Source organism: Vanellus vanellus, assembly GCF_965231255.1.
Source record: "Vanellus vanellus genome assembly, chromosome: 1".
Taxonomy (NCBI): domain Eukaryota; kingdom Metazoa; phylum Chordata; class Aves; order Charadriiformes; family Charadriidae; genus Vanellus; species Vanellus vanellus.
In genome coordinates, this window is record NC_138905.1 from 14,575,606 (window position 1) to 14,602,279 (window position 26,674).

Consider the following 26,674-nt stretch of genomic DNA (forward strand, 5'->3'; position numbering starts at 1 on the left):
TTCTCAGCATCTTTTATTCTCTACACACAAGCGATACACAAACCCCATTTTCTCCTTGTCCTGCAGTGTCCCTATGAACTCAGGTTCACAGCACACAGCGCCATAATGACTTATTGTTCTGACCAACATAAGTATTGCTAAAATGTTGATTTGAGTTTAGGTTATGCTCCAAAATTGGAGAAATGTAAAGCACAGCAGGGTGAAAGAATTACAATTTCTGCTGTCAGCTCTCCTACTAAAATCTCCTGGTACAGCACGTCTGAAGAAAGGACTGTCAAAGCCTGTATGGATGGGTTTCTACTCGTTAGTCTCTGCTTATCAAGGTATTTTCTTCCAGCAGGGAGAAACCTTGTTGCTTTGCCCATATTCTCCTTGACCACGCTGCCAGTTCTGACACTGATAGTCATATATTTCCCTTCAGCTTGCTTGTACATAGCTTTCATCGTGCCGGTCACTGCCGGCTCTATGTCACTCCACCATCAATACGTCTTTTACTTCCTTCTCCTTTCCTTACCTGTTCTGGCAACCACAGACTGCCTTTGGCCACCGTGCGCTCACTATGCAGCCGTGCTTTGGAGAGCTTCATCTACGTATGAGGCTTTTCCACATTTTATGCTGAGGACTCTGCATATTGATTTTTCCTCTCTTGACTTGCGTCCATCCAAGCAAGCGGCCTGTGTGAGATATCCTCACCGTCCTCCTTAGCACATCCCAAATGGTGATCCTGCCAACAGTTCTCTTCCTAAATCCCCTTATACTAGTCACCAAACCACTACTCTTCTACATCCACATCATGGGGGCACAATTTATCTCCTGTTCGGAATCTCGAATGCATTTTGGTAATGCCTCCAGATGTTTTTTCCTTCCCTGCAGTAAAAATACCAATACACCCCTGGCCCAATCACCTTCCACCCAGATCATTATAACACTCCCTTGTGATTGCCAGCACCTGTGTTACATTTTTCTAATTCATCCAAAACAGTACTGTCTTCCTAGCTTGTTAGCTAACACCTTCAGTTCCCTCTCTGTACCCCCCTTCCTACTTTCCATTGAAATATTAAAATACTGAAAACTCAAACACTGAAACTGAAACCTGAAATACTTCTCTCTCATTTTCATGGACGTAGTGTTCATATCTTACATGAATAACTCAGTATATGCTCCTGACATAATGTTCAACAGCTTCTTATTGCAAAAGCCATTGCATAGATATTCCCAAACTCATAGGAGAAAACCACTATAGCTCTAATGCCCCTCAGAAACATATTTTGGGGGATTTTCTCTCGTTTGTTAATATAACAACACATTTCTAATTTTGAAATGTTTATTTTAGACTGGTTGGCCCATGTCTCACTGTCTCTTTTCACAGGGAAATATCACAGGAATTTTGTGGAGAAAACTGGATCAGCACAGAAATTCCTTTCCCTCCTGTACCAAAAATGACGGATACTTTCTCTACTTCCCACTCTTTTAATGAAGCAGGTTCAAAGCAGTGTGCTGTTTGTAGACAACATCTGACAAGAGGACATTTATTTTTAGGTTATTCATCAAAAGGATATATATGATAAGCTGTGCAAACAATTAGATTTTTAAAGTTTGTGTAAGTCAAACATTTTGTTTAGCTATAAAAATGATCAAATGTTGTAGGTGACGGGCAAAGATTTGATGGCCTACTTTCCCAAAGTGGGAAGACATGTTCTTCACAAAGATATGTGTGAGCTGGATGGTAAACAAAGCTTTTGCTGCAGGTACATTGCATTTTCTGCTTATAGTTAATACAGTGAGAGTTAAAACTCAGTTTGTGGTTTTGACACAAATAAACAATTTTTTGTTTCTTTGACAAAGAAATAAACGTTGGTGGTTACAGGCTGATTTCACATCAGTGTACAATGCAATAGGATTTACTTTAACTTTTGTATATTTAGCAGAGAGGACAGAGGGGTTTCCCAGATAACTAACGGGAAGTATCATTTTTAAGAATATAAATAAGATCCCGAAACTAAGTTTTCTATGAAATTGCTTTCACGATGAGTAACACTGACATGCAAGTACAGTGGAAAACCACATTTGACAGATATTTTTAATATGATGGTGGCTCTTACCTCCCTGTTCACACAGCTGTTGTGCTAAGGCATCCTTGAATATAACTTGGCCCCTATGAGTAGCTGTAGCCCTGTGAACATAAAAAAGACAACAACAAATAATGTAGTATATTTATTTATATATGCATATGTATATCTATATGCATGATTAATCAAATCAGAAGTCCCATTCTACTTTTTTCCTGTGTTCTTCTTTGTGCACTCTTAAATTCATAGAACAATTTGTAGGGATTGTTTCTGTGCATAGAAAAAGAAAAGTTCTTAAACCAAAATGTCTTGATTGGTAATAAAAAGCACTGGCACAGGGACTGAACAAAGGCCACGAGCAAAAGTAAGCATATCGCAAAGCTAAGCACATCACTCTGCCTGAGAAACCGCACCTGTCTCAGCGCAGAACAGAAAAAATGGTTGCAGAGCTTCTGCCCTGTGAAATGAACAGTCACACAACCCACCAGGCAATAGCAATGGCAGTACTGTTACGTGCTACTGATAGAAATGTAGAGCTTGAATGGGTGTCCAGAAATCCCCTCTGGAAACAAAGGGAGAGACAAGTAAGCTCTCTGCTCCAGGCCCCTGTCAAACATCTCCAAAAGAAGGAGACACTGCAACGTTACTTGGTAGTCTGCATTGGGTTCTGCTGCCCGTTGATTTGTTCTTTCTTTTTATTTCCCTCATTGTCTGGACAAGCTAAAGTGGATTACTTTCTCCTTTTTTTTTTTTTTTTTTTTAAATCATCATCATTCTTTACCTTTTTTTTTCCTCAAAGTACGAAGCCGGGTACTGTCACACTGCCTTTCCTCTAACTGTTCCCTTTCTGAACAATGTGCTGTTTTCTTTGTCTTCTCTGGTCTCCGCCTGTCTCCATCTTTGAGGAAGTGACATGCCTATAGCTGCACAAAGAGTTTCCATACTTGAGATCTCACCGGTTTTGTCTAAAGAATAATTCTTTCCTGTTAATGACCCACAGCTAACAGACCAGCTAATGTACCATGGAGAAAGATTTGTCACTTTGTTTTCTCATAATCAGCTAGAAATACAATGCAATTTGATTTGTTTTTCTCTTATAGAGCTGTCATGCTAACGGTGCTAGTTATTCTTTATTTCCAACTGTTCATTTCTTCCCTCTTTTCTAAGCATAGTACTTAACAACTTCAGTTTTGTCTCAGAGATTTCAAAACCTTTCAGTATTTGCCAGTGTTGCCTTTGAAGTCTGATTTCTTGCAGCCAAAGTTCTTCCAATATCTGTCTAGACTCATACACCCTCTTCATATGTGTTCTTTATCCTTCCTCCAAGTCAGTAATGAAAATAATTAACATTAATGGGCTCAAGATAGATCCATGATCCTCCTTGAGATTGCCTCTCAGCTCAACACTAAGACATTGAAAGCTACTTTATTAGTGGTGTTTTTCATCCAGCTGTGTGCCCTCGCTGAGGGATCATGCCTTGCTTGCTTATGAAAATGTCAGGAAGGACCATAAAGGAATGGGCCAGAAGGAAAGTCAAACTGTATCATTTTTTTCTTGGCTACTAAGCCAGTTATACTGACAAGGAAGAACATCAAAAGTAACACATATAATATTAAAATTTTCATACACGGTGGATCCTCAAGGTAAAACCCATCTGCAAACCATCAGAGTACAAACAGGAGTAAACAAAAAGGTCTCTGCAATCTAATTTGCTTCCTGCTCATTTAGAAAAGCTCTATTCACACCAAAGTGTGTGTCCAGAAATGCAGAACTATGGCCACCTGATGCTCCTAGGGCTTTTAGAGCAGTCCCTTCCTCTGCTTATGGAAGGAGGGTTGTGTTGGTTTTTCCATCTGCTTGGACTTTCGGAGGCATACGTAAAGCACGAGCTTTGCCTCATCTGGTAGCGATAGTATTTTGGCCACAGTCCCAGGCTCACATTACCAGTGTGAGATTTTGATTGTAGTCCCTACCATGGGCATCATGGAAACTATTTTAAGACTTCCAACGCTTCTGTAAAATACAGCAAACCATCATGCCATAGTTCTTCATTAGCCTTTCTTCATCCGCTGTCACGACCAGTGACCATACTGAGTACAGACTAAAATAAAAACCAATACACTGCCCCAGTGCATAAAGAAAGGCAAGAGAGCTGAGACTTTAAGTCTCATTTAAAAGTATGAACTAAAGTATTTGTTAAAGCTCTGTTATGATGAATATGCAAGAAACCATGATCGCTACATACGTTTCTGCAAATTTCCTTGCAGGCGTATGCAGACACGCAAGTCAGAATGGGACCAGACAATCTCCAAAATCCAACACGCGCCCAGGCTTCTTTAAAAGGACCAGATATGGTGATTTCCTCTAGCAGATGAAATGGCAGAGCATCCCACAGCCAGCTGGCTCCAACCCAGCACACACAGACATGTTTTGCAAAAATGTTTCATTGTGGGAATTCCACGTTTTGAACAAAAAAACCTGGCTGACCGTGTTCCTGGGCACGTGCAAGAAAATGCCAGACCTGAGGCACAGAAGATATTTTGTACAACGTTCCTATCCCTCCCCCAGGCGGGGAGGGTGGAAGAGAGGGCTCTTTGCGCCCAGTGAGAAAGAACACTTACATTAGCAGTGGACTGAAACTTCAGAGATGCTGTTTATGCAACAGCTCAGGATACAATTCAGGATGTATGTGACAACGACGGCAACCACAAAATTCCTTTATGAGGCAGATAGGAGCAAACTCTCGAAACACGGACCCCATGCAGAGGGGAGCTCAAGTATGTGTCTGACTGCAAACAAATACCAAATAATAACAGATAATACCAAACTGTGTACTGTTTACTGGATCTCTGCATGCGTGTGAGAAAAAGGGGATTTGGGGAGAGAGCCAGCAGCCATTTGAATGATCTGCGTCTTTCTGCGTCTATCATCCCTTGCTTGATAATGCAGACTAGGAGCCAATTATTGCTGCTCCGTAGCAGGAGCGCTCGGCACCCTGGGGACAACAGTGCGGTGCAGTAGGGGCACCGCTTCCTGCAGCACATCCTCACGTTGGCATTGCTTTTGCAACGGGCATATGCATGAGTCCTGCACCGGCCGGTGCCGCTTCCGAGAATTACTAAGGATATTGCGTCTGTCAGTTTTCCAGTATCATTTGCTTGTGTTTCTCTGTATTTATGCTTTATTCGTGGAGCAAATGACAATAATGCAGTGCAATTATGCATGAACTAATCTACCTTTAGAAAGAAGTGCAAAACATACCTTTTCTGTATTGAACTTTCTTTGTTGGTGATGTTCCTACCTGACAGGTGAGATTAATGCAACAGGATCACGAATTTAGCTTTTTCTCTTTTAAAAATATGTAACATATCCAAAAACATATCCAACCCTATGTGGACACTCATGTATAAAAAATACATAATATTTGTAGTAATTCTAACAAAAATAATGTTGGCAATGCCCGAAGAAGGCTCCACTACAGAAAGAATATTATTCAGCTGTTGATTATGGGGTTTTATTTTCTTGACATGCATATTCATTAACTGATACCTGTGCTGTTTTTCAAAAGCTTCTATACAGCCTTTAATATAGTTAAATATTACTCAGACGAAGGCTATTTACTATTAATTGGTGTTACTCCACACCAGTCTATAGTCCCACTCTGTCACTGTATGCTATTTATTTCCAGCTAAAGGGCAACTGACTAATCAAACCTAACCTGTCAGTCAGCCAACAGGCAAGATGCGTGCTCCGTGTGCCCCCAGAGGTAATTCCTCACTAGGAATGAATCTTTCCAAAAGGGTGAGAAATAAAAGAAAAATGGGAGGCAACGGGAACATCCCGACAAGGTAAGTGAGAGCTTTGAAAGAAAAACAACTTAGAGGCAATAAGGTTCCTCTTTATATTAACTTATGATTCACACTTCCATTAGACTAGACATATTGGTCTGCTTGGGGCTATGCAAGAAAGAGAGGAAAATGTGTTTTCAAAAGTAGCAAGAGGAGATAAACTGCTGACAGAGGAAGAAAGAGCTCTGAACACAAGACGACTGTAGCAGGTGCCAAGGCTCCCTGTCAGTTCAAGGCAGCACTAACCCCACGCTTCAGTTACAGCAATCCTGTAAAGAATTTTGCTTCCTAAACCACAACTATTCAAGCTGAAATCGGGCGGCAATAAAGACTTTTAGATTGTCTGTCACTGAAAAGCAAAAAAGAAATATGACTTGCTGATTCTCTACTTGAACTATATATAATCCACATCACCTGTGAAAGAGGACTTGAAGAGCCACCCTGCTCAAGTGCCAACAAGCTTAAAAACACTTTATTCGAGAGCAGAATTGCCAGCTCCTCTGAACACAGAGTAAGTAATAACAATTTTTCCCCTGTGTGATGACACAAATCGTTCCAGGTGATTTGGGAGAAAGAAATCCAGAGACACTTGCGCGCTTTCATGAACCTGTAGACAGAGAGCGGTCCCTCCAGCCTCCTGTTGATCAGATGCAGCATGCTGACCTCGGCCCAGGAGCGGAGTACCTGTCCTCGGCCTTCCCCTGAAGCTGTCACCATTTGGTTGTGCTCTGGGGGTCGCACGCCTGGTGCTCACGCTGCCCTTAGAGGGGGGCTTGGCATCTGCGCCTTCCCCTGGAGAGGGAGGGCACTGGGACAGATCCATTCGGGAGGGGGCTGGGAAGAGACTCGGGTTTCCTACAGTAAAATAACCCATCTCGTGACACCCCTAAAAAGGTTTTCAGTAGGACCAAGGACAATGAGGTTCTTTTTTTTTTACCCGCGCTAGCAGAGTTTAACCCTGTGCCCGCTGCTAGCAGCTGCATGGCACATCTGTACACAACGGTTCGTGACTGCTTCCACTGGAGGAAGCTCAGGGTGAAACCTGCAGCACCAGCTCCAGGGAAATCAGTGACTGACTATTCAAAGCTGAGATTGGCCTCCCCAAACCCCGCAGATCAGGTCCGACGCACTGACGGCACAGGCTGCGCTCCCTCCCTGGCGCCGCGGGGGAGATGGTGGGTGCTGGGCGTCTGCCCAGCCTGCGCTGGAATGGAAAACAAAGCAACGCAGCCCCAATAATTGCTGTCGTGATTTTATGCTGAAGTAGCTCGTGTTTCACATTGGATTCGCGCGCATTGCTAACACGCTTGCATTAACAGGCCTCGCGTGAAAGCGAGTGTTTCAGCTGGGGAGAGGAGAGCGGGGCAGGAGGGCACGGGGGACTGAGCCCTGCCCAGGCTCGCCGGTGCCGCCTGCCTCTGCTGCTTCCTGTGCAGAAAGGCCGCGTGCCAGCACTGCCCAGATATTTGCCCTCTTTATGCAAATAAACTGGCTGATTTTTAACGCATTAGTAAATTTGCATGACCATCCTGCCCCTGCTTGAATCACAGAATTTTCAGAGTTAGAAGGGACCTCTAGAGATCATGTAGCCCAACTCTCCTGCCAAAGCAGGATTGCCCAGAGCACATTACTCAGGACTGCATCCAGGCGGGTCTTGAAAATCTCCAGAGAAGGGGACTCCACAACCTCCCTGGGCAGCCTGTGCCACTGCTCTGTCACCTGAACCGTAAAGAAGTTTTGCCGTGTATTTGAACGGAACTTCCTGTGTTCTAACTTGTGCCCATTGCCCCTCGTCCTGTCACTTGGAACCAATGAAAAGAGCCTGGCTCCATCCTCCTTCAAGCCACCCTTTAGATACTTGTACGCCATAATAAGGTCTCCCCTCAGCCTTCTCTTCTCCAGGCTAAAGAGTCCCAGCTCTCTCAGCCTTTCCTCATAAGGCAGATGCTCCAAGCCCTTAATCATCTTAGTTGCTCTTTGCTGGACTCGCTCCAGCCGTTCCCTGTCCCTCTTGAACTGGGGAGCCCAAAACTGGACACAGTATTCCAGTTGTGGCCTCACCAGGGCAGAGTAGAGGGGGAGAATGACCTCCCTCGACCTACTGGCCACACTCTTCCCTATGCAGCCCAGGATTCCATTGGCCTTTTTGGCAACAAGGGCACATTGCTGGGCCATGGATAATTTACTGTCTACCACGACCCCCAGATCCTTCTCCTCCGAGCTACTTCCCAGCAGGTCTACCCCTAACCTGTACTGGTGCCTAGCATTCTTCCTCCCCAGGTGCAGGACCTTGCACTTGGTTTTGTTGAACCTCATGAGGTTCTTCTCTGCCCAGCTCTCCGGCCTGTCCAGGTCACGCTGGATAGCAGCACGGCCCTCTGGGGTGTCAGCCACCCCACCCAGTTTGGTATCATCAGCAAACTTGCTGAGGATACACTCTGCCCCCTCATCCAGGTCATTAATGAATATATTAAACAAAATTGGACCAAGTATTGACCCCTGGGGGACACCACTGGTTACAGGCCTCCAACTAGACTCTGTGCCACTGATCACAGCCCTCTGAGTTCTGTCCCGCAGACTTGAAGGGTTGAAGGGTTGTCCTGTTTTAGCTGTTGTCTTTAAAAAACCCCAACGACCTCCCCAAAGCACTGCCTGATTAAGAGGTCTCCAAATAAAATAAATTCAAAAGAAAGATGAGGAATAGGTCTTCTGAAGATCAAATGCACAGGGAAGGCGTGTCCAGTCTCTCTTAGTGGGTGTGTGAAACATTTTCTCGCAGACCCCTGCAGAGGTGGTTTACTGACCGTTTACTGCGCACAGCAGGAGGTGAGCCCGGGCTGGTGTGCATTTTAGCCCGTGTCTCCTACCATGGTTGAAACCTCCAGTGACAATTTCTTCCAACAGCAGCCAAGGCCAACATATTAAACCTGAGTGGGAGATGGCGCTGGCATCGGGGCCAGCAAGGAAAATGCACGGAGCTGGATCATGCAGCTGTGGCTGCAGATCCAGAAGGGGCTTGGGTGGGAGATTTTTGGTGACTGGTTAAATGCCTCTAGGTTGTTTTTTCCGTTCCACCTGACATGCGAGCATAGCCTAATTAAAGTAGCAGGAACGAGATTTGTGTGTTCTGAAAGGCACTTTTTTGACTCCGCCTTTCCCTCCCTGTCCCCCAGTGGTTTATTCCCTGAGATGCTATTAAAAATGACATTTGTCTTGACCACATTCAGCTGAAACTGCCAGGGAAATTTGGCAAGTAAGATGTAACTATTTATGCTGATGTTTGTTCAGGAGACTGGAATTAGCATGCTTGCGCTAAAAGCCTGGAGCAGAGGTGAAAAGGCTTCAGAGCAAAAGGATTAAAATGGGCAGCGAAAGGTCGGATATGTGTTAGAGGGCAAAGAGCAGTCACTTCATTTGTGGCAGCTGTCCTGGGCTGAAGTTTGTGGTTCATGCTCATAAGCTGATAGGACTCCTTTGCATTTGTACCAGGAGCAGTGTGGTGAGCAGGACTGGGGAAGTGATCGTCCCCCTGGACTTGGGGCACTGGTGAGGCCCCACCTCAAATACTGTGTTCAGTTTTGGGCCCCTCCCTACAAGAAAGACATTGAGGTGTTGGAGCGTGTCCACTAAAGGGCAACGAAGCTGGTGAGGGGTCTGGAGCACAAGTCTTATGAGGAGCGGCTGAGGGAACTGGGGTTGTGTTTAGCCCAGATAAAAGGAGGCTGAGGGGAGACCTTATCGTGCTCTACAACTACCTCAAAGGAGGTTGTAGGAAGGTGGGGGTTGGTCTCTTCTCCCAAGTAGCAACTGATAAGATGAGAGGAAATGGCCTCAGGTTGCACCAGGGGAGGTTTATATTGGATATTAGGAAAAATATTAGTTGAAATATTGATAAGAATGAGCAGTTCATTTTTTTGCCAGCTTTTTACTTCCTCATAAGTAAAATTAGTGTTATAATTTTTCATATTTAGTCTCTCCTAGTGCTGTCAGAAGAGCTGGCTTGTCGATAGGCTGCAAGAGCCACCCTTCACCTTGAGAAATGAGTTTTGAGTCAACTTCAAAACCATTTCTATTTCATTCATTAAGGTGAGGTGGGTTATGTTCTTGCTCTTTGGCATTTAAAAAAAAAAAGTGATATGCTTGAGAGAGAATAAGATGATTTTCCATAAACTGAGGTAAACGTAAAGGTAGGAATATGGCATTTAAATGGTAACATCAGCCCAAGATGAAGTGGATTTAAGTTTTTATGGTTTAACACAGAAACCTATGCTAGTCTGTGTGCCCTTAGGAAGTGCTGGTTTGATTAGGGATTTATTTAAGCACTCATTTAAGTGCTTTCTGTAACCAAGATTTGAATAAAACAAACGTCCTCAAGCAGAAAAATAAATGAGATGAACATATAATTAAAACCTGTATTACAGAGAATGGATTTAAGGTTACAGCGTTGGAAGCAGAAGGGTGCACATGCAGCTCCGGAACCCTACACTTTACAATTTATAAGAACTTTCTTTTGCAGTCCTAAAAATCACTGAACTTTTGTTTGGTTGCAAGGTGTGAGGAAAAAAGAGGAATACAACAGAATGGTAAATATGCATTATGAAAGAGGAAAAAAGGAAGAATTACCATTTTAAACTGTATATAAACATTTTCATCCTCCTTTCCCTTGTATCTCAGAGAATAAAAATATGTGTTTTTTTTTTTTAATTTGATCTAGTTTTACGTGACTGGAATGATTAGAGCCTGTTGTTGACTGAAAGCAGATTAGGACAATACTTTCTTCTCAGCTACAGGAAATCCAACATTTTCATTAGTATTTTTCATTGAGTGATTATAAAGGAAAGCAAAATCTATTTTTTTCTACAATTTAAATAAAGGGTTATTGCAGTGGCATCTGCCAAGCAGTCAGTTCATATAAATAATAGAACAAGCATCCATTCTCTCTCTACTGACACAGTGCCAAACCCCAGGTCTCTGTTTTCCACCTTTTTCAGTGTTTGGGAGAGGGTGCTGTTCTTGTCTTAGGTATTATCTAGTGAAACATCGATTGTACGGATTTTAGGTTTTTAATGCATTGAGTATTTATAAGTATTTAAAACCTATATTTAGCCCTAAGCTAATGAATTTATTACATCTTTTTTGTATAAAAAAAATACTTTTTTTCCCAAATTTTGCTTGTGTAGTCTTCTAAAGTCTATATTCAAAAAAGATATCATTCAATCACCTAAATTATCCTTCAAGAACAAAAGAGTCTTAGTTTTCACCTGATTCACAGGAAGAAATGTTACAGTTTACTGTGTATTTTTGAAGTACTTGACATCTCTAAAGGAATATACAGGTGTTAAGTAAAAGGACTTGCAGCACATAGTTACATCCTGCATCATTCTACAGAGTATGATCCTCTTCTTAACAACATGTACTAATTAAGTTTAACAGTGCTGATCAACTAGGGTGAGTTCAGCAGAGGCCACCAAGATGGTTGGGGCTGGAGCACCTGCCCTGCAAGGAGAGGCTGAGGGGCCAGGGCCCATTCAGCCCGGAGAAGAGATGACTTTGGGGAGACCTGACAGCAGTCAGCCAAGGGCGGTTGTGCAGTTCCTCTCCGTTGGTGATGATTTAAGGCCCAACTGGATTAAAGCCCTGAGCTACTTGGTCTGACCCTGCTTTGGGCATTATGTTGGATGAGAGACCTCCCGAGGACCCTTCCAGTCTGCATTATCCTGCAGTCCCATGATTCCAAGGCTTTGCATGTCGAGTAAAAACAAAGAAATGAAAGCAAGTTTTGCATCTAATCAGATTAATCAACACTTAGTTTAAGAAGTGCTTTTCATAGCACAAAAGAATTAACCAGTTCATTATATCTGTTGTGGTTTAGGCCAAACCCACCACTGGGGACCCGAGGGACCCCAAACGGGACCGACAGATGCTTCCCTCTACCCCTCTACAAAGAGAGAGGCAAAGGAGGAAAAAGAGACTTACGAGTTTAGAAGGAACTAAACTACTTTAATGAAAGATTAATAATAAAATAAAAAGAAATAATGAAAAATATATACAAAACCGTATCAAGCTCCCGAGATGACAATCACATCACCGGCTGGCACTGGGGCAGTCCCAGGCTGGACTCAGTGACGGACGGGAACTGGATTCCGGATCTGGATTCAGGATCGGGATCACAGGCAGACAAACAGAATCTTCCTCAGACGTCGGCCATTGAAGGAAGAGCCCCGACCCTTTGATCCCTCAGCTTTTATACTGAGCATGAGGCAGATGGGATGGAATACCCTGTTGGTCAGTTTTGGGTCACCTGTCCTGTCCGCTCCTCCCCGCAGGTGGGACCCCACTATGCTTTTCCGCTTCCGACCCTCCAACGGGGCAAATAACAAAGTTGGTTGGCCGTGGGGGTTATGGCAATAAGTATAAGCAGGAGCCTCTCTGCATCCCATGCCTGGGCATCAGCTATCAACATCGGTCTTATCACTCTGAGAGAGTGAACACTGTCTGCACAATATGCAGTTAATTTCAGTTGTTAGAAGAGGCCCAGCTAAGAAGCGAAGTTACTGAACAAAATTGGTTCTGTTTTACCTCAAACGAGGACAATGTCCAACATTTTGCACACATACTGTGAGATTGATTCTCCCTATCCATGAGTTTGTGGCTGTGTATTTTGGAATATCTACCAGAAGTGCCAAGGGGTTTTCATGATTCCAGAAAATTGAGAGTTTGCAGGTAGTTGATGCTCTGGGGTTTTCTCATGTGATACATTTTTACATAAAATTCAGCTATTTTATTAGTACATTGAAAACTTAAAAATACTTAAAATCTAGAAGAGTAAAATCTGAAGCAGGATATGAGATCCTATGATGAAAACAGCGTTGGTTTTAAAAGATCCTAAATAATGGAAAAATATGATTTTAAAGCCACCTTTTCACTTCGTTGCTTTCATGCCATCTGTATCACTACCCGTTCTCCAGTTAAGGTTCGAGCAGCCTGCTCTAACCTGCTTTAGCTGCCCACTGTTCCCAAAGGACGTTGCCAGCAGCTGTGGATGAGCTGGACCATACGAGAACCTGGAACCTCATCCCCTGTATTTGCTTTACAACTCACACAGAGAAATCCTCAAATAGCCAAATTAACCCCATTTCCCAGCAAACACTCATTTCAATATTAATTACAGACATGCAACTGGTGCATCCACAATGCACAAAGCAGCTTACAAAGGAAGGATAAAATCTTGCATCTTTAGTGTAAAGCTAGAAAATGTTCCATCAAAAACCAAAATGTCCACAGGCTGCACCCCAGAGCACACAGGACAGGTTTCTGCTTCCTAAGGCTTCACTGAACACTGAAATATTACACTCCTTGTCTAATGTTTCTTTGCACTTTTCCCACTGTCCTAAATGTTTCCAGAGGACTGAAAAACAAATGAAGTACGCAAACCTTTCACAGACTGATGAAAATCAAGCTAAGGAAGAACCTGCTATAGCTGTTATTGAAGAACCGTTATTCTCTCCCCATTCTCACTTGTCTCCTGCATGCTGGGAATACGATGAACCTCTTGAAAAAAATGTAGGGTCACCAATCGTACAAAGGACATTTATTTCTCCTGCGTGGCTTTTCATTTCAGCCAGATTTATGTGTTGGAAGAAAACATATATCACTTAAGACCATACCAGCTTACAAATAGAAATAGACAGGTGAAATATTGCCTCAGGAGGATAATTAATTCTATCAGCCACTGAAAAAATGACAAATTTGTTAAGTATCACAGAACTCCAGCCAAAGAAGCAGGTGGAGTGGCATCAGGTACAGAACATAAACTGGAGAGACTACGGTGAGGAGGTCTGGTATCCATAGCAGGACCTTGATGTACAGGGGGAGGATAGGAGGCTATGTGGGGAGCCTGGATGTATCGCAGGGGAGGCTGAGTCATGGTGAGAGTGCACCTGGGAGTACTGAGGTGTGGGTACTATGGGGACTTACTGCCCTCTCCCAGCCAGAGAGATCAAATAAAAACAGATTTAAAAGAGAACAATCTGTTCTCTGCATCCTTCTGTAAGAGGTCCTCTCCTCCAGCCCTGCTTTCCAAACCAGCAACTTTCAGCAGCTGTTAGGGCTGAGCAAAGCCCTTGTGCTCCCCTTGCAGGGTGTTAGCAATGGTCCAGCATACCTTGGTGCTGGTCTCCACTTCTGCTGTGAGTGGGAGCTTTGCCCCTGCGAACTGGCAGCTGTGGTCAAGACCCGGCTTCTCCCTTGGCTGCCAGATCCAAAATGGGTGAATTCAACTGCTTCTGAGCCATGGGCAGAATTTTTTCTCCCTCCATCCAGGAGACCATGGCTGGCCCACACAGACTTAACTTCACATCCCAGAGAGGATCATAGGATCATAAGAAAATCCAGATTGGAAAGGATCTCAGGAGGTCTCCAGACCAACCTCCTGCTCAAAGCAGGGTCAGCTACACTAATCAATCACATACAGCCTTGCTATACTTTTTGCCACATTGTCCAATAGCGTGTCCAGGCTCACAGTTCTGGTATTTTTGAATGTATTTGCATAATAAAATACTGCTAGGGCTATCAAGATTATGTTAAACAAAACCTGCTGTGTGAACTTTAGCTTGAATCAGTCAGTCACTTGACACTGGAATAAATACTCTCAATTTACAACTCACTTGGACAGCAACCTCCCATATAATATACTGTTCCAGCAATGAGTTTGAACCCATGTTTCTCACCAGGAAAAAAAAACAAGATTTATCTCGCTCTTAAATAAATTACCCACTAAGCTACATTGCCATAATATCTCCTTTTAATACTGTATTGATAATAATTCTTTAAACATATTATTAAAAAAAGCATCAAACTCTACAAACCCTTCTCTTACATTAATGAAGAGATTTATTAACCTCAGCCTTGAAAGAAACCAAAGTAACAGAGAATCTAGGCAATAACATAAATACTTCCAGGATAGATGGTTGGTCTCAGTTCTTTGTTACCGAGTCATTTCTCCTCTGAGCACAGATTTGTTTTCAGAAATCTTTGGCAGAAAGAGTGCAACACTAAAATGAATCTTTGTAGGAAGATATCCTGTTGATGTATTAAGACTCTTTAGCACATCCCAACACTGGATTCCCTGTGTCTCAGATGACCAAAAAATGGCGATATTGGGTGAAATGCAACCAGACTTTGACTCTTCATTTATTTGCTAATGACAGTTTCCAATCAAAAGGAATACATTGGGAATTCAGTTCAGTAATGTTGCCAGGAAGGTGAACTTTTCAAATACACACAAAATTACTGCTCTATTACATGAAATATTGCTTGGGAGCTCAAATTCCCATGTCTAGAATCCCAAATACCAAGTATTCCAGATGAAGGCATTCATCAGAGACTTGCACATCTGGTGCTGTACACAACAGAGTGGTGCTGGAAATTGGGGAAATTCATCCGTAATTTGTATAGCTAAGAAGTTTATGGTTGATTAATAAAACAGCAAACTTGAGCTAACAATGATAAAAGAGGACATCTTCTCAAAAATGATATTTGAATGGAGATTTCAGTGTTACAGTTTTTAAGTTGTTGCATCAAATAAAAAAAGACTGCATCAAATAAATAACAACAAGAAATATGGTTTGTTCTTGCAAATCTTTTCTCTTTAACTAAGGAATTCATTGTAGTGGGTCCACCACTGCGTTTAGTACAAGCCCCTGTACCATTAAGGAAGAGACACTTCCCATAAGCTGCTCAAGTTGAATTCAGGAATCTGTCAGGGTAAATCAGACAGCTTTTCTAAAACCTTGGTCATTCTGAGCACTCCCTTTAGCAAAAATATCCAAAGTATTGGCTCCAGGCAGTGTCCCCTGGCAATGGGAAGCAGTTGCATCCAATCCCCAAGATAAATCTTCTCGCTCAGTCTAGGTAAAACCGACCAGACATCCGAGCATCACTGTTATGGGTGGATTCATAACAGATACTAGATTTAATGGAAAGTCACCTAAAGGTACCACAAGTATTTCCCATTTTAAATTGCAATTTCCCATTTTGAATGGTCACCAAACATCCACTGACCTCTGGAAAAAAAAAATCAAATTCCATGTCTGCACAGAGAATGGCTGAAATCTTGAAAAACTACAATGAGAAAACAATATACCATAAGCTAGAAGGTACCTCATCCCTACGGATGGGATGGATGTGGCTGTAAGTCAAAAGACTTGAATTAAGACCCATCAGACAGATTGAAGGAATAACAGTAAACTGTTAACTGGTAAAGTCATATGGATGAGAGAGATACAATTATCTTTTTAGAAGAAAATAAGACATATCCGAGAACAGCATTTAAAAACAATGCTGTAAAAATAGCAGCACTAACTATGCCGTACCACTTGGTTGGCACACGCTAAGGGAACAGGCAGACTTCATTCACTGGCAAAGATTAACTCTGCTATGTTTTTCTAGTAGGAAGACTGTGAAAAACAATATATTGCTAACAACAAGTAAAGTGTTTTAAAATACAGCTGGTGATCTATGCCGTTTAGCTTCCAGGTGCATCTGCATCCATTTCTGAGGATCCCTAAATAAAAGAGCTCATAATGTTTGGATTCTTTGCATGACATTGACGCCCATCTCCATTTTTATTTTATTGACCTGAGGCCCATCCCTTGCATTTAAACTGAAGACCTAAGTCCATATATTAATAATACTCAGTGGGTACATGTTCACATGTACCTTTTAGCTTCAGAATTTCAAATTATGTATTTATTTCTATTTCTCAATATATATTGCACCTAAACATTGTTCTGGCTGTATTATTGACTCTGTATAAAATTATATGAAAAATTATCAGAATTCCTAAACTAAAAGGAATAGAAAACATAACAAATATTTTTAGATACGTTTAGTCAACCAGAACATGAATCTTATCCAAGCTTACGTTCCCAAATCTTTTAATCTATGCTTGCTCCAAAATGTTGTCTTGCTGTAGGAGAATACCTTACTTTTATGCAGCTGTTAGCAATGTTGTGGAAAATTGTTCTTCAATATTTTCCACACTGATATTTGGTCTTTAGAAGAGTTTACCAATTAGAACATTGTAAAGGATTTTGATCTGTTGTTTTTAGGACGCATGATTGAAACTGCTCTTTTTTTTTTCAGACTACTTCATATGCTTCATTATGCACAACAAAATACATTAAATTTCAGAAAGTATTTGTTTTTCAAATGCTAAGGTTTATTCTTGAGAGGATAAATATTGAATCATAGAAGGGATTGGAAGGGACCTTAAAGATCATCTAGTTCCAACCCCCCTGCCATGGGCAGGGACACCTCCCACTAGACTACGTTGCTCAAAGCCCCATCCAACCTGACCTTGAACAATTCTAGGCATGGGACATCCACAACTTCTCTGGGTAACCTGTTCCAGTGCCTCACAATCCTCAGACTAAAGAATTTCTTCCTAATATCTAACCTAAAACTCCCCTCTTACAGTTTAAAACCATTACTCCTCATCCTATCACTACACTCTGATAAAGAGTCCCTCCTTATCTTTCCTGTAGGCCCCCCTTTAGGTTCTAGATGGCTGCTATAAGATTTCCCTGGAGCCTTCTCTTCTCCAGGCTGAACAACCCCCACTCTCTCAGCCTGTCCTCATAGGAGAGGAGCTCCACCCCTGTGATCATCTTCGTGACCCTCCTCTGGAATCACTCCAACAGGTCCACATCTTTTTATGTTGAGTGCTCCAGAGCTGGACACAGTACTCCAGGTGGCATCTCACCAGAGTGGAGTCAAGGGGCAGAATCACCTCCCTTGACCTGCTGGCCACGCTTCTGCTGATGCAGCCCAGGATACGGTTGGATTTCTGGGCTGCAAGCATGAGTTGCCGGCTTCTCATCAATCAATGTTGAGCTTCTCATCAATCAACACCCTCAAGTCCTTCTCCTCAGAGCTGCTCTCAATCCACTCTTCATCCAGCCTCTGTATTTGTGCTTGGCATGGCCCCAGCCCACATGCAGGACCTTGCACTTGGCCTTGTTGAACTTCATGAGGTTTGCACGGGCCCACCCCTCAAGTATGTCCAGATTCCTCTGGATGAGATCCCTTCCCTCCAGTGTGTCGACCGCACCACACAGCTTGCTGCCATCAGCAAACTTGCTGAGGGTGCACTTGATCCCACTGTCCATGTTACTGACAAAGATGCTAAATAGTACCAGTCCCACTACTGACCCCTGAGGAATGCCACTTGTCACTGCTCGCCACTTGGACATCGAGCCATTGACTACAACTCTTCGAGCATGGTTATCCAGCCAATTCCTTATCCACTGCTCCATCCGTCAAATCCATGTCTCTCCAATTTAGAGACAAGGATGTCATGCAGCATTGTCAAATGCTTTGTACAAGTCCAGGTACATGATGTCGGCTGCTCTTCCCTTATCCATCAGTGCTGCAACCCCGTTGTGGAAAGCTACCAAATTTGTCAGACACGATTTGCCCTTAGTAAAGACATGTTGGCTGTCACCGATCACTTCTTTATTTTCCATGTGCATTGGCAGAGTTTCCAGGAGGATCTGCTCCATGATCTTGCCAGGCACAGAGGTGAGACTGACTGGCTTGTAGTTCCCCAGGTCTTCTTTTTTCCCTTTTTAAAAATGGGGGTTGTGTCCTGTTGAATTGTCTGTTAAAGGAACTGCACCTATAATCCTTAATAGTCTATTTTAAACATTATTCAGGGTTTGAAATAATGTTTGTATGAATTAACACTACTGAAACTAGAATAAAAATAAATAAGAAAATCCCATTTTTATTTTTGGGAATGCATGTTAACAAAAACTTTCCTGTTTAAAGCCTTGCATTCCTGAAGTCAGAAACCCACGGCTGCATTCCTGATGCCAGGTGTGCTGAACCATGCTGCTTTGTGATTTTACGACGAGTTTATTCGGTAGTGGTTTAACTTAATGCATTTTCCTGTGCACACAGTCATTCCCCACCTCAAGTAAGGAGCGGTGACTTCTAAGCCACAGAAAGCTCATCACTCGCAGCCATGTGGGTACCATCTTTCTCTTGGTCTCTCTACTCAACTCAAACTCCTCCTGGTTGAAGAGGAGTTTGATAAAACACATGCCTAGCCAGAGCTCCTTGCCAAGCCCGAGCTGCCCCAAATTTTTCTCCCTGAGGTCCTCTTGTATATGACAATCCTTCACAGTGTTTCCTTCAGCGTGATCCTCTATATTCAAACACCCAAGAGAGTATATTTAAGACACTTAAGCTGCCGCATTGGAATGGACCTACAAGTTCAAAAATAATTGATGTAGGGAGAAAGAGGGATGGACAGACAGCATTATCACTCCAGGAATGCATCTTAGGCTAAATTAAACTGGATTTCCCTGCATGTTTTCTCTTCCTGTTTTAAACTGGCACAGGCACCTTTTAATGCCCCTGACAGAAAATTTTAATGTTACTTAGTGACTGTCTGAAAACTGGACAGTTGCCCAGGAAATGAATCTGTACTATGTCACTATGCACAGCAGTTACCCATTTTAAAACTTAACCTTCCTAATGAAAGGACACACTACATAATGAAGAAAAATTACCTTAGTCACTGTTATTTCAGACGTACCAGAAGATGAAATGAGCTTCCAGTTAGTTACTGCACTGTTAACCTCTGATCCTAAAGGAGCTCTGTGATCTTGAACACATTAATGTCTTTAAGTAGGTACATAATAGCTCTTTACCGAGCACCCTTATGCCCTGCCAAAGGATGCCACAACTGACAAGACATCAATTTTCTTTGCAAAACGGAGAAGGTGTCCCAAACTAGTCTGCTGCATTTTAGGTGTTGTCTGCCAGCAGAGGTGGGAGGGATGCCCAGAGATGTGCTTGCTGTGGTTTAACCCCAGCCAGCAGCTAGGACCACGTAGCTGCTCGCGCAGTGCTCTCCCTTTTCTGTGGGCCACTACCTCCTGTGAGAATGAGGGATCGCTGCTCACAACTTTAACATCACCCAGCAGAACAGTGGGAGGACAGGTTGCTAGATGTCAACATCTAGGTGGCTAACAAGCCATCATTGCAGGATAGAGAATTTTTGGAAGATTTGGGACCAGTAAAATACAAATGAGAATTTCTGATTTTCACATAAAGATAATTTTTTTTTTCTAGAAGAGTGTCAAAGTCTTGTTTAGAAGCTCAACAGAATAGTCCGATTTGCACAACTCAGGTAAAAAGATAATGTTAAGCCAAAAAGTTCTCTTCCAGCTTTATGTACAAAATTTTATCATATATTTAAAGTTATTTTTCCCTCATTCTAACACATGTTCTTCTAATCTTAGCAATAGGTCAAATATTGTCTGTTCAATGAAGCATTCAGCTTTGGACTGTTTGTGGCCATAAGCTTTCAGCTGGAGCTGTAAAATGAACAGAAATCCCACTTTGTGAGGCATGTCAGGAAGCTGAAATGTGCTTCCTTTGCATCTCAAAGAAATTCAGACACTGAGATTTTCATCAAATGCAATAATTTTTCAAAGAAAAATTATTTAGGAAGGAAAACATAACAAATACAATTATCTTCTCAGACTTCCTACTGCCACCATGCTTCTGCTTGCTGTTTGCCATAGGGCAATTCCAAATTTATATTTACACAGGACAGGACGTGAAAGCTGTGACATAAGGACCCTGATTTTACTCCCTGTCCAGTGATACATTATTTGCTTTACAGTACTTTGTTTCCACTGAGAACAAAAGTTTAAAATAGTGAAAAAAAAAAAATTTTGTTCACAAAACACATTTTTTTTCTAGTTTTTATTTAGATGTGAACTTTAGTATTCTGCCATGAATGTAACTCTTTTCAGTCATTTAAAATACTTGATGGCTATTTTGGTAACTCCAAGAAATGTCAAAGAAAACAAGTCTCACTTCTTGCAGCTAGGCAATGAACAAACTTCTAGCAAATTAAAGCCCTGGAGTCATCTATGGATTTTGCATAATTAACACTTCTAATAAATGGTATCATCAGCATGAAATTCTTGCTTCAAAATTACCATTATATGTGAATGATACTGTGAAGAGTTCATATACACTTGGAATAATATTGAGGTAAAAGCATGTTTTCAAGTCAGCACTGATCCTAAATTTACGCTTTGTAAGAACATTTTTTTTATTTTTTTATTTTTTTTACAAAAGCTAGAGGGGACAGAAATATTTACAACAAATTAATAAAAAGTAAACAGATACTAAACAAATATTCTTGTAGGCTTGTGGATGCTCTGGATTTCAATTCACTAATTCAAGAGGAATTTAAAGAGGTAAGTAAAGAAAGACTAAAATGAAAAGAGGGTTTATTTCTATTGCTGCAGGGAGAGAGTGAAAATAACAATAAGAAATACCAGAAAGTATTAGATTTTTAAAGTGTAATTTACATAATCAACAATAGTATTCATGGCACAGAATAGGCAAGACTTATCTTTAAATTTATAGATTCCCTTAAGAATCATTTTAAGTATATTCATGTAAATATATTCCTTTATGCCTTGTGGTAAAAATAATGATACTATTTGCACCCAAATAAATAAAAACACAAACATTATTCACTTGACAAACTGCACTGTATTGCTATATATTATTCTCACAGAGAACATGAGGGCATATAGAGAGGGTCTGAAATGCCATCAGAAGAGGTATTGTAAAGCATATTTTGACACCTTCTAGCCCAGCCTACACCTAAATGAGAGATTGGTGCCTCTTATGAATTAAACATAATTCTTGATTTATGTTCTGTTACCCTTGTATCAAAAACCATAGTTCCAGAGCAATGTCACTGTGAATTCATTTAATGATATTGATGATACACCTAACACAGAGAATACAAAGTAACAAGCAGTGCAGAGTATGGCTTTATAAATCACTCCTATAGAACAGTAGGCAATAAATAACAAACCATTAATTCACTCTAAATTATGCTAAAATACCTAAACTACTTGTGCAGCAAATTATAAATACCTGCCATTTCTGGTAAAAATATGAAACTTCTGACCAAGACACTTTATCAAATCACATCTTATGTATTTAACGTCAGATTAGCGGGGTTTGGGTTAGACCTTATTTCTTTAAAACAAGGAGCAAATTGCAAAGCAAATATTGCAGCTATGTCGTTCTTGACTTTATACTCAGTCCAACAACCCAGCGTGCCAAACCCCTTCCAGTACCTGCATTTCTGAATTACCTATCTGCTTCTACGAGTTGCTGACTTGAACATATAGGCAACCATCCACCAACCAGAAGTGCTGCTGCAGCCCTTCAACTAAATATGAAGATCCCGGTCCTGAGAGCTCGCTCACTTTGAGTTATCAGCACCTTATCTCATGAGAAGATCTCATGTCACATGTGTACACCTGTCTTGGTTTGAGGTACAACAAAACCAATTTTCTTTTCAGTAATTTCACTTTTCAGTTACGCCTCCTCTAACTCTCTGAAATTAACAGCATACTCTTCAGATGGTGTCTGCTACCAGAGTGATAAGGCCCGATGTTTATGGTGAATATCAAGGGATGGTACGCAGAAAGGCTCTTGCTTATCCTTATTGCTCTAACAGCCAAGATCAGCTAACTCTGTTGTGTGCCCCGTTGGAGGGTCGGAAGAGGAAGAGCGTAGAGAGGTTACACCTGTGGGGAAGAGCGGGCAGGACAAGTGACCCAAATCTGACCAACAGGGTATTCCATCCCATCTGCCTCATGCTCAGTATAAAAGATGAAGGATCAGAGGAGTCAGCCTCTTCCTTCAATGGCCAGCGTCTGAGGACGACTCCGTCTGTTCGTCTGCCTTTGATCCCAATCCATGTGTTCCTGAATCCAGATCTGGAATCCGGTTCCCGTCTGTCATCGAGTCCAGTCTGGGACTTTCCCAGTGCCTGCCGGTGACACAATCGTCATCCTGGGCACTCGATACAGTTTTGTATATATTGTATATACTTCATTACTTTCTTATTAATATTATTATCTTTTCTTTTTATTATTTTATTACTTAACTAAAGTAGTTAAGTTCTTTTTCATCCTGTGAGTTCTCTTCTCCTCTTATTCTCTCTCCTTTCCTCTGAAGGGAGAAGCTCTTTCTTCTTTGAAGGGATAGAGGTCAAAGAGAGCATCCATCATTCGTTCAGTGGCCAGTCCAGCCCAAACAGCGACTACACTTAGTGAGGCTCACTGCTCATGTAGTACTGTCCTGTGCAATGTGATTTACAATAGCAGAATCTGGTCTAAAAGAGATTAGGAAACACTTTCCTTAAGAAAATTAAAATTAGAGGATGATGAACGATTAATTCACAAATTATCTGATATTTAAGATAGTTAAGACTTGTTAAGGTGGAGAGTTTTTGGAGGGAAACCAGCTAATTTGTTTCTTATGGCCTACTTTCTAGTATTTTGGGGAACTGAATTTCAAGTGTTGGCTTTTCTGCAATTACTAAGCATGAGTTATATGTCTTTTTGTCTGTGTCTCAGAAATAGTAAAACCATCTCCAGTTATACTTATTGGTTGTAAGTTTTTGAATCCTGTAAAAATCCAAGTTCAGTTTGTACAGTTTGTGAGTCAGCAACTGCAAAGCTGGATTATGACCCTGTTGTGTGGGTCGTGAGTGGTGTCGTGGCTGTAACTACCACAAAAGAAGTTTGCTTCCCCAGAAACTGCAGCATAGTCCTGACATACGGCTACAACAGGGAAGACCCTCACATAAAGTGGTGCACAAACATCTCTCCCTCCTCGTTGGATCTCTTAATGGCTACAGAGAAAAGTAATTGTGCTCAGAAGGGCAAGACTGTAAGCCTAAGAAATCTGGTCAATGGACCATGCACCCAACCATGCTGGCTGAAGCCCAAATATAGCTCTTTCAGGATACTTAGCCTGGCTGGTCAAAACCAAGGGAAAAAGTAGCAGTCTGACAATTTGTATGCTATTGCACTCCGGGCAGTATAAATCTATTAACACAAAGGACAAATTCTGCTCTTAAAAATCGCAGTGAGAAAGCTGGGGCTGAGTGCAGGAGATGGCCACTGTCCCCATTTCACACACATTATGATAATACCTTTTCATGGTCATGTTTTATCTTAGTTACCAAACAGTGCTTAAAAAAAGGAAATAAAATCGCTTGAATGATTACAACAGAACCTGTGTCGAGCCTTGGTTTGGGCTTCCCCAAACTGTTCTGGCTCCTCCACCTCTGCTCCTCTCCCCAGTAAACCAGTGATCTCCAGTATTGAGCTACCTCCTAATCTGACATTTTGATGGAGATTTGAGGATTGCCACAGGCATAGACATGCCAGTAAAACTAAACAAAACAGCTCTGGAAGAACAACTAAGATTTCACCCGATGATTTTTACTCCTTCCAAAATTTCTGTATGCAGGGTGCTCACTTTCTGCACAAACTCTTCCCAGGCCTGGCTTAACTTGCACCCACATGAGCTCTTTGCTATCTCACCACAAGCTCACTCCTCTTTTTTATTTCCCCGATTGTTTTTCTGTTCCCATCCATTTTTGTATTTCCCAAAATAATCCTAACAATTTGCCAATGGGAAACACAGTAAACAGTTCTTTCTAACTACCCCATCTGGAATTATGTCTCCCATTTTAACTTCTCCTTTGAAAAGAAACCACTTAGTCTAACATTGTTTTAACTGTTTCTAGAATAAAAATGTAATTATACTCTGCATATATGAACTTCAATGCTAAAATTTAGCTTTATCCATCCGTAACTGTGTATCAGTCACTGGGAGACCAAAGATTATGCTACTCACCGTAGGTCTTTGCTTTGCTTTTGGTTTTGTTTTGTTTGTTTGTTTGTTTTTTTCAACCTCCAACAGCCCTTTACATACTAACAGCTGCATAGTGCTTTTGCTCTTTAATTTATTTCAGAGGTTGCGTGAGCAGATTGAGGTCAGTATAATGCCCTCAAAATTCCTAATGGCAAACCGCTGGTGTTACATACATTAACTCTGAAATGGCTGTAGCCCAGACTTTTCCACATAAAAAATCCCAAGTCTGACCCAGTTATCCAGTTTTGGCACAGGTTATTCTATACAAAAAGGAAGTGTTCACAAAGAAACATAGCAGCAGAAAGTAATCTCAGATTGCAAGCATTAGATACAGGCAAAGTATCAGGAGTTCAGTATGTAGAGACCCACTGTAAAATTCATCAAAATAAAGCTTTAAAATATAAAGATAAATATAGACTTCTTATACGAACAGTGACAGCCCAAGTCATTACTGGTTTTTTAGCTACTATCTCAGCTACATTTCCTAATTCTAACAAAACCCTGAAATTAAGTACTGCCAGCAGCAAAAGTCACACTTTTCATGTTTTGCCTTAGTAGACCAGCAATCACTCTGTAGCTAAAGACAGCTATTCTTAGTTTGATGCTATTTTGGTAACACTCCTGCTGATTTAACTTCACCCATACAGACCCTCTGAATGCATAACTTCACATACGGGCAGCGGGCAGTCAACTTTCCGCGGGCGCATTCTCTGCGGTGTGCTGCCCAGCCCTGGCTGGAAGTGCTCTTGGCTTTTGGCAAGTGCTTAGGGAGAGTAAAGCTGCAGGAATGCACAGGCATGAAAGGTATTATTACATTGCTATTTGTTATGCTAATTTTGTTAAGGGTCTGTCAGAATTTAATTATAAACCATATTTCCAAGGGGCTCATCAATCAGCCATGAAATGTGCTCTGTGCTCAAACTTTCACACAAAGAATAAGTCCTAATAACACTATTACTTTGCCAATTTAAGCAAAATAAGAAACAAGATGTATTAAAAATCTATGTATTCATTTTTCAAATATAATCTGAAAGCTTACAGGTATTACTGAAGCACTGCTAAACAGAGTAGCGCAAAGCCTCCAGCACTGGCAAACACTGAGCTTCACTTCCCTATGATTTTGTTACTATCTGAAAAATCTAATGAAGCTCATGAAGATGTAACCCGCTTGGCTTAACATTCAGCTTAGGTTTGTACCTCTTCCCTTCCCTCAGTCACTGGGTCTTCAGTGTTCCTGAACCAACCAGCTACACCCCAAATCCTCCATGTGTCTGAGAGCCCCAAGGCACGTGCCACAACCCTTGGAGGTCCAGGGCACGCACAGCTCCAGGACTGGCTCCCAGGTAAAAGGGATCATCCCTGGGGTGGGTTAACCAGGCTTTGGCACTCCCTGAGAGCTCCAGCTGGGAATTCACATTACACGTCACAATCTGGACCAGAAAAGCCCTGCTGCCAAAAACGGGACAAAACCCCAGCTCTGAAACGCAGCTTAACTACCTACGAGACAGATGTAGATCGAGAGCCGTGAGTTACCAAGGAAATAAACTACCTTTACCAAACTAAACTACCGCAACCAAACTACCTGTACTGACAAATGTAATAGTCATCCAGTAGTCATCTATATCCTGTTGCACAACATCTGTCAGTCCCAGAAATAATTGTTTCTGAGGGCCTTTTTATTATTTTTTATTTCTTCTCCTAGTCCACAGGGACTTGTAGCAAAAAGTATTCCAGTGCTATGAACATAGTCACAAACAGTCATCCTAGCTACTAGTTAGATCCCTGGTGGGTTAGAACTCAACCATGGAAACAGCCTTGCAAATATAAGAAAACATTCCTGGCATCCTAAATACTAGCGAGAGTAAGATTGTTATTTTTATTTCATTCAGCTAACACATACTAACAATTTGTAACCATAAAGTGTCCTCCTGAGACACTTTGTTTTTGCATTACAGCAAAGCATTAAAAGATCAA

General features: G+C 41.7%; 1 protein-coding gene across 1 annotated transcript in view; it reads right to left on the minus strand.

The window, feature by feature from the left end:
- Nucleotides 1-26,674, minus strand: part of RELN (reelin) — a gene marked incomplete at its 5' end in the record, with an annotated part of 296,306 nt that overhangs the window by 174,471 nt on the left and 95,161 nt on the right. The window contains one exon of the mRNA XM_082479306.1: nucleotides 2,103-2,173. Coding sequence (XP_082335432.1) covers nucleotides 2,103-2,173 — 71 coding nt within the window. The remainder of the gene's footprint in view (nucleotides 1-2,102; nucleotides 2,174-26,674) is intronic.